This window comes from Penicillium psychrosexuale, assembly GCF_028828465.1.
Source record: "Penicillium psychrosexuale strain IBT 29551 chromosome Unknown utg000003l, whole genome shotgun sequence".
In the NCBI taxonomy this organism is placed as follows: domain Eukaryota; kingdom Fungi; phylum Ascomycota; class Eurotiomycetes; order Eurotiales; family Aspergillaceae; genus Penicillium; species Penicillium psychrosexuale.
The window spans coordinates 702,475-714,710 of record NW_026643188.1 but is presented as its reverse complement, the minus strand read 5'-3'; the positions used below and the strand labels follow the sequence as shown (position 1 = coordinate 714,710).

The 12,236-nt window shown below is 51.5% G+C and overlaps 3 protein-coding genes across 3 annotated transcripts; 1 reads left to right on the top strand and 2 right to left on the bottom strand.

Moving 5' to 3' along the window:
• Positions 1 to 653: 653 nt before the first annotated feature.
• Positions 654 to 3,932, bottom strand: N7518_004185 (putative C6 transcription factor (Mut3); the record flags this gene model as incomplete). The annotated part of the gene is made up of 5 exons (XM_057185112.1): positions 654 to 1,721; positions 1,771 to 2,155; positions 2,207 to 2,818; positions 2,871 to 3,624; positions 3,686 to 3,932. The coding sequence occupies 5 exons, from the start codon at positions 3,930 to 3,932 to the stop codon at positions 654 to 656; spliced, it is 3,066 nt and encodes a 1,021-aa protein (XP_057041882.1).
• A 1,510-nt stretch (positions 3,933 to 5,442) lies between these two features.
• N7518_004184 (sugar porter family MFS transporter) lies at positions 5,443 to 7,195 on the top strand (the record flags this gene model as incomplete). The annotated part of the gene is made up of 4 exons (XM_057185111.1): positions 5,443 to 5,617; positions 5,675 to 5,877; positions 5,928 to 6,008; positions 6,065 to 7,195. 4 exons carry the CDS (start codon positions 5,443 to 5,445, stop codon positions 7,193 to 7,195), a joined length of 1,590 nt encoding a protein of 529 aa, XP_057041881.1.
• A 783-nt stretch (positions 7,196 to 7,978) lies between these two features.
• On the bottom strand, positions 7,979 to 11,809 carry N7518_004183 (uncharacterized protein; the record flags this gene model as incomplete). The annotated part of the gene is made up of 1 exon (XM_057185110.1): positions 7,979 to 11,809. The coding sequence occupies one exon, from the start codon at positions 11,807 to 11,809 to the stop codon at positions 7,979 to 7,981; it is 3,831 nt and encodes a 1,276-aa protein (XP_057041880.1).
• Between the last annotated feature and the right edge of the window lie 427 nt (positions 11,810 to 12,236).

The window sequence follows — 12,236 nt, the reverse complement described above, 5'->3', positions numbered from 1 at the left end:
TATGACCACTCGAAATTCCCTCAGTCTTGGCCCGGACCTGTCCAACTGCGAGGTCGGCAATTATCGCCGGCGACGGGGTGAATCCCCACATATTGCTCCTGAGAAGTAGAAGTTAGCGTCGTGATTTTCCGTCAATGAATAAGGAGTAGAATGTTTGCTCGGGTGAGCCTTACTGGTTCTACGCTGGTCCCGAACTGAGCTGCTCAGCGTAGAGGGATGGAGCGTGATTGAAACATTGGGAGACGTAACTTTCCATGCAGATTTCAGGATCTCAAAGACATGTTGACAGGAAGTTGTCAGCTTTACAACACGTGCAGCCTGCAGGCTCACAAGTATTGAGGGAAAGACTTCGGATTGAGGGCTGGTTGGGGAAGGAACGTCGTCGGATAAGGGTTGATCCAGTACTTGATGCAACTATACCAAAGCACATAGAATGTTCACCTATCTCGCTCTTACTCCCATTGAATCAATAATGGACCAAACAAGACACATCAGGGGGTATATAAATCCGGTATACATTTATAATTGCAAAAGAAAAGCGAGACTCCTAACCCCAACCAAATATCAACAGTTGTTACACCAAGATTTTGGGCATCATAATAGCATATCCTCGTAAAAGGCACAGCAAACGAATATGGCAAACCAGACCAAGGTTAAATGCTATTAGCATTCATCCACTGAGCCCAATCCTCAGCAGACGCCCCGCTGCCCGGCCGATAGGCGGCATTATTGCCAAACAGATCATCAAAGGTTATCCCTAGATCCATATTCATGCCTATATTCTCATCGATGCCCATGCTGAAAGGAGGCAATCCATTTGGAGCGGGCATCTCTTGCTGTTGGGGTGCGGTTTCAGGTGCCATGTCAGTTGCGATGTTAGCCTGGAAATTGTAGCCCTGCCAGACGAAATTCTGGTTCGGGATTGAGACCAGGTCTGAACTGCTGCTCGCATCTGTCGGAGTCTGGCTCTGCGATATTGGGGAGTGGACGCGGGACGAAGTTCGGGAGTGGGATGGGCGGAGGTGGCTTGGCACTGATGACTTCATCCCTGCGGAATTTGTGATGGGGTAGTTCGGTATGTTTTTAAAGTCAAAGGTGGGAGTGCCCCCTGCGCTGGAGGGATCCACTGGTGTGGTGGGCCCCATGCCTGGGGCTGAATCGAAGGAATACTGTGACGGCATACCCGCAGGGTCGTGCCGGAAGTGAGCATCTTCCAAGGTGGACATGGGCTGTGTTGGATATGCGAATGGATCGTCCGATGGGAACATCATTGGCATGAGATCTGGGAGGTTGGATGGATTGGTGAATTGCTGAGCCCATGCTAGACTTGATGGCTCTTGATTGGGCATGGAGGAGGTCATGCTGGAGGAAGAAATATGTTCCGGGGTTGTCATGGTTTCTGTTAGTAGGTCAGGCGTGGTTGAAATCCATGTGGACTGGTGATGAATATCAGCCGCAGGGCGATTGGTCACAGGCTGGACATTGTCCACGCTTCGTTGCCGGCGATTCTGATCATCGGCGACAGCCGGCTGTGACATCATTTGCACTGGGAAAGTGCTTGACCGAACTGGCAGCGTCTTCTCGAAGGATGGCTTCGGCTGAGGTTCGGCATTGTTCGGCTCAGGCTCGGCGGTGTTGGATGGGGCGGGGCGCTTGAGATTGACAGGGGTCTTTGAGCTCTGGCGATTTTTCAACATCTCGGGCAATGTTTTGAACAGGCACTGCATTGTAATTAGTCAAGGACATCCCAAATTAGATAGAAGAACTTACGTTTAAGCTCTGAGAGCACCGGTCGGCAGCAAGACTCTTCTTGGCCAATCCGGCTAGAGTATTTTTGCCCTCCATGGCATCTTTCAGGACGCCATCTTTGGCTGTGGGCGAATCCGGGTTCTCAAGCACGAAGAAGATCAAAGAGAGGATAGCGAAATAGGTCGTATACATGGTAAACCAGAAGGATCCATTGAGCAGTCCTCTCTTTTGCATTCCGGTCGTGATGTGAACAATATTTCGGGAAACGCTGACGCAGGCTGCCGCGCAGGCATATGATCGCTTGTCTACGCCACGCGCTTGCGAACCGCCGGTGACGTAGTGAAGGAATGGGCGGTACATGACCATCTGGACGTGGGCGTAGCTTATACGCAGCAATTGCCGGACACTAGTTATGTTAGCTAAATTGATTCCGAGCACCACTGTAGACTGGACTTACCGTTCTAGCTGGGGCGACACTTCTGTGCCCGGTCGCAGAGCAGGGGGTAATTCCTCCATCCAATTTTGCAGATCTCGTTCGATCTCCCGGATTTTGGAGTGGCTGACCATGTATCGCTGGTCTGACTTCGAGCGATAGCGAGCATTCTTGACTGGGTAGATATATTTTACCACCTTTAAGATGATGTTGGAAAGACGAGTGTGTGCATTGCATCCAGCCATCAACGGTGTATAGTTAGACGGGGGTTGAGTAATTCCTTCGGAAGTGATGAAATCACCATCAACTTCCATTGGGTACTCTTGATCGATATCGTCGTCACTCAGAATCTGGGGAAGACCCAATAATGTGCTCACGTAGATGTCCATCTTCCGAACGACCCAGAAGATGCGCTTTCGAAGCTCTCGTTCGAGGGGGTTGAAGTCTGCCGCAACAGAGCGATGGAGACCTAATCGCAGTGCTGAACGAAGTGCAATTCCCACATATGAGTAGCATGTGCTCAGCTTCGCAGATGATTGGAGGAAGAGAACCATAAAGCAGATTGCTTGTAGAGAAACCAAGTCACGGCAGTCAGTGATCTCCAGTAGTTGTCGACCGGCCTTGAAGAATTGGAACCTGTCAAAGAAATTAGGCGGTGCCAAAATCAATACAGATTAACCTGACTTACCCTTGGCCTATTGCGCCTTCGTAGCCAGCCAAATCCAAGGTACCCTGTCCTGATTCATCGTCCGAGAACAAGCAGCCAACGGCAATGGCAATATATAAAAGCGGCAAAAAGGAGTGATCTTGGTTAGTGAATTGTTCCGGGGGAGTATCGTAAATGCGCTCCAGACTTGCAAAAAAAGAGGGTATATGCACAAATTTCATCAAGGAGCAGGCATGATCGATCGCATTGTGACACAAACGGCGAGCAGCCGCCCGCGGCGGCAGGTCATGTGTGGGAGGTAATGTTGAGTCTTGAGGCGACTCGGACACAGACTTCGGACTATCCATCATATGCGCACTTATCGAGGGGCGCGATCGAGCCATAGGGGCCGTGATATCCGCGGCGCCCAACTGTTTGCGCAGCCGCCGAACAAAGAGAACGCCCGAGGTGTGGCCGTGATAATCCCAATGGCCTTGGTCATCCCGATCTAAGCAGCCCGAATTATCGACCATGGTTTCGAGTAGTCCCTCGTCTGCGCCTTCTTGCGCCGGGTCAAGTGCGCCTGACGGTTTGACATCTTCCGTCGCTTTTGATTTTTGCGCGGCTGTGAATTTCTGTTCTGTCGCATGTAGGTCTAGTTGTGGATCATCGAGGTCGACATTTGGAAGAACGATTCGGAGCAGCGCTTCGGCTTTTTGAAGGCGATTTTCCAGGGCCTCGACATATTGCGGGGCGGGATTCCGACGACGGTTAGAAGGCTGGTCATATGAGCAATCTAGAAAGATTTGTTAGAACAAATGGAAAAATTTCGAGATTTAAACATATAGGGCGCATACCATAACTATAAACAGTGCAATGAGTACACGGCTGCTTGCCATCGCACTTGATTTTCTTCCTGCGACATTCGTCGCATGCGCGGCCAACGCGCCGTCTCTTCTGCGCCGGCAGTGATTTGGAGTCCATGATGGTGGCATCAGGGGTAGGAGTATCGTGGTGATCGTCATCATGCGAATACTTCAAGTCGGTCATGGGCGCGGGATCCTCCTCATTCTCGCCAGAAAGAGGGCTCGTCGTAGTCGCCATGACTGGATATCTGAGGTGCGTAGAATGCACGGAGTCATGTAAAGATGAATATGGGTCTTGGCGGGCAATTCGAAGTGAATACTATCACTATATGACCAAATATCACTAGGGCATGGACGGCCCTATATTGACAGTTGTAAGATAAGTAGAGTCAAGAACGAAGACTGAAAATTCCTATGCCAAGTCTGACAATGTCGATCGAAGTCTCGGTAGTGAAAAAAAAAGTTCGCTAGAATTTGGAGTAGTTGAAGGGTCTGAGGGGGGGACCTAGGGTCTTGAGGGGGGAAATGGAGATCGACGATGATGAAATGATTATTCCCGAGGGCGGTGTGAGGAAAGGTTATATATCCAAAGAGTCCAGGATATCCCAATGTATATATCTTGGAGAAAAAGAACGGCCAAGTTCCCGAGGTCAAAATTCAAGCGAGTTGACACTATAGTTTAGTCATTCAGAGTCGCACGCCTTATGACTGGTTGGTGGATATCGGCGGTTCATATGGGCAACACCGATCAAATAAAGTTCCGCCGTCATTTTCCTTTTTTCCAGAATTTTCGCTCTTTTTCCCTTTAATTTGAGGCATTTTCGGCCTTTTCAATGTATAACAGGCCGAATCTCCCAGGTCTTAGCCCGGCTCCACTGCCCCATTCGTCTAGCCCCCGGTCAATTCGCCGACTTCTATGTATGTGTTGTATATGGGATTGCAAATCGAACGACAGCGTTTGAATTATTAATAGGCGTGCTGGGGCTAGTTCACTAATGACTACCTCGTATCAGCCTCAGATGAGCCTGTTTGAGTAAGATATTACCGGTTCTGGCATATATCATCCATCGACGGAGTATCCCGGCACAGAAAAGGGTGATCATCTGGGAACTAATAATACTTCCAAGGTTCCTCATTTCTATTTGTGTGATTCGACTATCGCGACAATAGTACGGAGCACTCCGTTTCTATTCTTGTTTCCTGCGCAATAGGAATTGCCGTTGCAAGGTACAAAGTACACGCCTGGACCCTTGAACGCCCTTGCGCTGCCATCACGAAGGGATCTGCCATGCAAAGGGGTCCGTTGAAACAAGGCAATATGCGGCAAATAGCTTCAACAGTCCTGGAACGCGAAACAGGGGGAATGCAAACCTCGAAATGACCTATAAACGACAATCTATTTTGAGGCCTCCGAAGTTCGGGTTTCCGATAAGCCTCATCATAGTGCTCCACACGGAGTATATAACATTGTTCGCCAAGTCACCTGCGTCATAATCGTTCAGAATTATCAATTAGCCTATTATTAACTATCCACTTCCTTTTAGCCATCGATCCTGGCGATCCCTCGCATCGAGCATGGCATTCCATTTGAAATTAGCCCCTGTGGCACGTCCCACTTTCCCCAAGGTTGATCGGCATGTATAACAACGCCAACGCGACTTTGTCGCGACGGTCTCTGACTCGGCCTTATATGGCTCGTCTCGTCCTATGCCGATTTCCATAGGCTATGGGGCAACGCGATACATACTATGACTCTCTACCTCGTCACCTTCTGCTGCGCCTTCGCCGCGCTGGGATCATTCCTGTTCGGCTATGATTCGGGCGTGATCTCTTCCAGTATCGAGCAGGAGGCTTTTCTGCGCCGGTTCGGGTCTCCAGCTTTGTCTGACGCCGTCGCCGGGGGCATTATTTCCTCGTATACCGGTGAGACTTCATCTTCGTTGCATCTCGCCGCGATCCGGATCTAATCTTAGTGATCAGGAGGCGCAATCGTGGGCTCGATCCTCGCGTCATATGTTTCGGACTACTATGGCCGCCGAATGGTCCTCTTCGTCGGTAGTCTTCTTGCCACTCTGGGTGCTGGCCTCCAGGGAGGCGCAGTTAGTATCGCCATGCTTATCGCCGGTCGATGCATCGCGGGTCTGGCAATTGGGCAGATGTCTGCCATTATCCCCGTTTATTGTGTAGGTTGATACACGGTCCGGCTGCTAAGCCTTGTCTGACGTGAGCACAGAGCGAGGTTGCCCCGCCACAGATTCGGGGGATGCTGGCTAGTATGCAACAATGGATGCTTGGCTTAGGGTTCCTGGTTGCTGTAAGTAATCGCCGGGATTTCCTACCTAGATACGATCCAGCTGACAGGGTTTCAAGCGATGGGTGGGATATGGGTGTACCCTCCGAGGTGGAGCCTTCTCCTGGCGTTTTCCACTCTCCTTCCCAGTCATGCCAGCAATAATTCTCATCTGCGGTATCTGGTTCCTTCCCGAATCGCCAAGATGGCTCATCGAAAAGGGTAGAGAGGGAGAAGGTCGCTCAGTCCTCGCCCGACTCCACCTCAACCGAAACGCAACCAACAACCAGCTACTCGAACACGAGCTCTTCCAAATCCAAGAGAGCCTAGCATCCGACAAGCAATTCGCCGTAAGGTCCTGGCACCACCTTCTCCTCTCCCCGCAGTGGCAATGCAGAATGCTCCTAGCCTGCGGCTTGCAAGTATTCACCCAGTGCTCAGGCACAAACGTAATCTCAAACTACAGCCCCCGACTCTTCCAAACGCTCGGCCTCACAAAATCAACATCCCTAATGGTAATCGGACTCTGGAGCGCGCTAGCGCAGCTCTGGAACACGCTCTTCATGCTATTCGTCGACAAAGTCGGGCGCCGGAAACTGCTCATCCCATCCCTTTTCGGCATGGGCACAGCCCTGTGCATCGAAGCCACGCTCGCGCTATACATCGATTTTAACGACCCCAACGCCAACCCACATGTCCTGCGCGCTGCCATCGCCATGTTCTTCGTCTTCTCATTCTTCTTCACGGCTCTTGGCATGATCGCCTGGATCTACCAGTGCGAGGTCTTCCCCACGTCTATCCGCGCGCGCGGCTCGTCAATGGCGACCGCTACGAACTGGAGTGTTAGCCTTGTCTTCGCGCGGTGCTCGCCTATCGCACTGACGAATATCGGGTCTGATTATTTCTACTGCTTTGTCGCGTTTAATTGGGCGGCGATGGTGCTTGTTTGGGCCTTTTATCCGGAGACTGCGGGTTGTTCTCTTGAGGAGGTCGAGGATGTTTTCACGGCAAAGTTTGTTGAGGAGCAGTCGGAGCGCTCTTTTGTTGACGAGAAGACTCCGGTGGCTATTACACCGCGCTCGCAGATTCGGCGCCAAGGACTGCATCCGCTGTCGATGAATCCTACTTATGAGCATCCTACTTATGACACTGCTAGTATCGGTAGCAGTCACAGTGGGTCTGGGAATGGGATTGAAACTAAGGAGGTTTAGATTGTACGATATAAGATTTATGATATGAATTGATGAAATGAAGTAGAACATCTTGTGTTTTCGATGTGATGTGATTTCCTTGGAAAATCAAATCGCGCTACTCCATATACTTCGCAATAAGATTAGAAAAGGAAGATTTCAAGGTTCCACCAAATTGCCTCTTTGGGAATACCAAGACCCACGTCCGAAATAGGCAACTAGATCCACCAGCATTTTTAGCAGCTCGGAGGCATTATTGATAGCGAAAATTGTCTCAATTAAGACCAAACAAACTACAACAATGCCAAAGGCAATCACAAACCAAGTATGATGCTTCGTCTGCTTCGTCTGCGAGAGCTTTGTTGAGGTGAGTTTAGGTGGGGTTGATTTGGTGCTGACCATCAATGCGTGTCGGCTCAAGTCGAATGATCGCACTCTTTTACCCAGAATTTGGATGTGCTGGGCTTTGATGGGGGGATTGAGGCTATGGATCTGCGGTTTAATGGGGTAGGTGTAGGATAGAAGATAGAATAGCATAGGGCCATCGGCTGCATTGGATCCATAGATCCGAATGTGGACGCGTCAGCTTATGAGATGGGAGCATATGGGTCAAGTTGCATGGGCAAATCGCGTGTGGAAATTCAGTATTCAATACTCTATACAGTATACCACTTCTACCTCTATGTGGCCGTCTATTTTATGTGAGTCAAATCAGACCGTCTAAATCACAACTAGCAAGCAGCAAATACTTAACAGCAAGTTATACAAACCCCAATAAAACATGTGGGAAATGGCGAATATCGCTTAAATAGGCTCATCACGAGGCTCAACAAGGATCTCGTTGACGGAGACATGCTCAGGTTGGGTCAGGGCGTAAACAATGGAGTTGGCAACATCCGAAGGATCGAGGATCTTGGCTCCGGATGGCTCTCCGAATTTCTTGACGGCTTCAGCGTCCGTCGACATGCCCAGCAGGTCAGTGGAGGTGTTGCCGGGCTGGATACTCGTCACGCGCAAGCCAGCGCCTGCAGTCTCGAGGCGGAGGGCTTGGAGGGTGGCCTCGACGAAGAACTTGCTAGCCGAGTACACACCTAGACCAGGGAAGACCTTTCGTCCGGCATCGGAGGAGATGGCGACAATATGGCCGCGGCCGCGCGAGAGCATGCCAGGCACTGTTGACGAAAGAGCGTGCAAAAGGCCCTTGCAGTTGACGTCGACCGTGCGCTCCCACTCGTCCGTCTGCGTGTTTGCCATCATGGTGAAGTACATGACACCAGCGCATGCAACCAAGATATCCACTGGTCCGATCTCCTCACTTGCTGCTTGGACGAGAGCTTCCACCTGAGTCTTGCTTGTGACGTCGGTTGATCGGAGGATACACTTCACGCCGTGGACTTCGACCTTGCGCTTGGTGCTCTCAAGAGCATCCAGGCGTCGAGCGCCAAGTGCTACAGCACAACCCTGCTTGGCTAGGGCGGCTGCTACCGCCGCACCGATGCCTGAAGAAGCACCAGTCACCACGGCGACTTGACCGCTGAGTGGCCCCTTCACTGAAACCCTGTTGGGTCGGTTGAGGGCATTCTGACGAGATGGGGGCCGGGGTAGCCATCCTCGAGCAAACCAGTGCCGAGTGTAGGTCTCCAGCAACAGGCTGTCCACCTTGGGACGCTCGATAACAGCCCGGAAAGGCCTGGTCAAAGCGTTATCAAGGACCACGATATCTCGGAGGAACTCGACAGTCGGCATGCCACTGCGAAGAATATCGACGGTAAACGAACCATCACCACCCTTGGCCGAGCCTCTCTTCTCGAACCACAAGGCCACCCATTGATCCCATGGGAGAGGTTTCGTCTCATAACCAAGCTCTTTAAGGTCCTCAAAGACCGACCGAGTATCGACCGGCGTAGGGTCTCCGAGATGGAACACCGTTTGGTCTGCCTGGGTCAGAGTGGCAAGGTGCACAATGGATTTGCTGACAAAGTTCACAGGGGTCATCTCGGCACGCCATCCTTCCACCTCTGGGGCGTATCCAAGCTGGATGGATTCCACGATCAATGCAGTGAGCAAATCCCACGCATTAGCGGAGCCTGTGACACTGTGACCACTGATGGTACCGCACCGGTGAATTTTGACTGGCAATCCACGCTCACCAGCCTTGAGAACGAGCTGCTCTGCAACCCACTTTGTCTGGCCATAGCCATCGAGTAGCTTTTTGGGGACATCTTCTATATCTAGTATAGTAGTCTCGGGCCAGCCTTTCTCGCCAGATGGGGGCAAGACACCATTGGTAGAGATATACTGCACGGTCGCGCCACCCTTAGCGGCGAGACGCAGAATCTCTCTGGTTCCACCCACGTTTGCTCCCCGAAGTGCAGCGTAGGGGTAAACAAGGTTGACAGTGGCTGCAGCATGAACAATTACTTGGACACGAGCCGCGATGTTGTCAAATTCCTCCGGACTCAGGCCCAGTCGTGGCCGAGAAAGGTTTCCTGGTAAGATTTCGAGACGCTCCAGGATAGAATCGCGCCAGAGTCCCATATCTAGGAGGTTCCTGCGGATTCGGGCCACACCTCCGGCTTGATCATCCTGCTCGGGGTCGCTGAAACGCACAAGACAGATGATTTTAGCAGAGGTGTTCTCAATCAGATCATTGAGCAAGAAAGCGCCCAGGAAACCAGTCACACCAGTCAGAAGCACCGTGTCAGCCGAGCTGATTGAAGTGAACGCAGTATTCATGGGCTTAATGTCCTCGTCCAGTGTGGAATCGGAAAGCAAGACAGAGGGCAGATTTGCTTGCACTTCTTCAGTGTGGCCATCTCTGACAGCACGCACAGTCTCCAAGTGGCCGGAAAGAGTAGTGTTCTCCGCAAGACGAGGAATAGGAACACGGAAGCCGAAACGTCTGGAAAGCTTGGATGACAAATCAGCCAGAGACAAGGAATGTCCACCCAGATCAAAGAAATTATCTTCGGCCTTAATCAGGCTCTTTGAGACTTTCAGAACAGCCTCCCAGATTGCCGCAATGTCATGGAGACCGATCGGGTCTTTTTCTGTGCTTTTCTCGCTGCCATTGGGACTAGAGCTACGAGGCGAAGGGAGATTTTTCATATCAACCTTGCCAGAGACCTCGTTAGTAGGCAACTGGTCTAGTGCAACCCAGAGAGCTGGGATCATGTATTGGGCAAGACGGTTCTCGAGGACACGACGCGAGCTGGGGGAGTGGCCGGACTCGTTGATCACGACCGAAGGGCGATCGGAGGAAGCCTCCTTATCGGCAACAACATATGCGACCAGTTGTCGTTCCAGTCCATCGCCGTACGCAGTGACAACGCACTGACTAACAGCCAAGTATTGGCAGATGTCACTTTCGACCTTTGCCGGCACAACCGAATATCCGCGCAGCTTGATCATTGCGCCGACGCGGCCGGTGATCTCGAGGAATCCGGAAGGCAGCTTGCGGGCTAGATCGCCCGTCCTGTACATACGAGCACCGGGTGTGGAATCAAAGGTGTCTGGAAGGAAAGCCTTTGCCGTGGTCTCGGGAAGGTTAATGTACTCCCGGGCCAACAAAGGCCCTCCAATGAAGAGTTCTCCCGATGTGCCCGTCTCCACCTCCTGTCCATCCTCGTTTAGAACGTAGGTGTGTGCAGGAACAATCGATGGGCCGACTGGGCAGTAAATGGAGTCGCCATCAACCATCTCACGGATATCTCCGCAGGCAATCTCATGCGTTTCACACGCACTGTAGCAGTTAAGCAGGCGGGCATTAGGAATAATTTTGATGGCCTTGCGGGCAAGATCGGTTGTCACCACCTCACCGTTCAGCCAGATGATGCGTAAATCAGGCACACGAGTACCGAACCGGGGATAGCGTGAAAGAACGGTAGCCAGGAGTGTGGGTGTCATGAGGGTTTCAGTGACCTTCTTAGCCGAGAGCAGGTCAACCAGAGCTGCGGGGTCATAGCTCGTTTCATCGGGCACGATAACCACGGTAGCTCCGCGCAGTAGCGGCCGCAGCATCTCCCAGATGAAGAAGACATTGCAGGCCACTCGATCGCCCGGTTGTACGTCCTGCACTGCAAATCTCAAATCGTATGATAGTACCGGGGCGCGGTGTGGATTGGCGATTCCTTTCGGCTTGCCTGTTGTGCCTGACGAATAGGACACAAACGCCAAACGGTCCAAATCGTCATCTGCGGGCAACGGAGAAGGTTCCTTGGCGTGTCCATTGATCTCGGCAATGGGTCCATCCAAGGCAATTACGGGGACGGGCGCCTTGATTTTGTCGGTCTCAGATTTGTGGGTGATAATCACGGCGGGGCTAGCGTCCTCGATAACATCCGCCAAGAGGTCCGCGGGGTAAGCCAATTCGAGAACAAGGAACGCACCACCCGCACGGAGCGCTGCCAGACAGGCAATCACGTAATGTGCGCTGCGAGGTAGGAGCACACCCACGAGGGTGTCCCGGCTCACTCCATAGGTCCGTAAGCGACTGGCAAGAGCCTCAACCTCTTCATCCAGCTGGGTATATGTATATGTCGTGGTCTCGTCTTCCAGGGCGACAGCATCTGGGGTTGCCTGCACCTGTCGCTTAAATAGTGTGGGCAAATCCTTAGTGATGTCGAGGATGGCCATTGTTTCGGAAAAGGGGTATACAGGACAAAATAAGGAACTAAAAATGATATGATTGTAAAGTTGTGGTCATAGGAATGTCGATGTACGTCGATGGTAAAGAGAAGAACGAGGAAAGACGAAATTTTGTTGAGATTCCAAGAGCTTCGAGCAATGGAACCTATTAACCTTCCAGGGCCGTATTCGCGTGGGGTTCTCCGGGAACGGGCTTCTTATCGTGACTCCGATACCATCTACTTCCATGTCAACCATTTAGGTCTTCTATTTAGAATATTGAATTTCCTGTCCATTCTACTATAGTCCTCTTTCTATATTCCTCTTCATGTAAGCTATATGATGTCAAGCCTCAACAAATATGAAGAAATCACATGTGACTTCCAAGGTTGGCCCCACTTAAGCCATTTGCATGTGAAAGGGCGCTTTTCCCAAC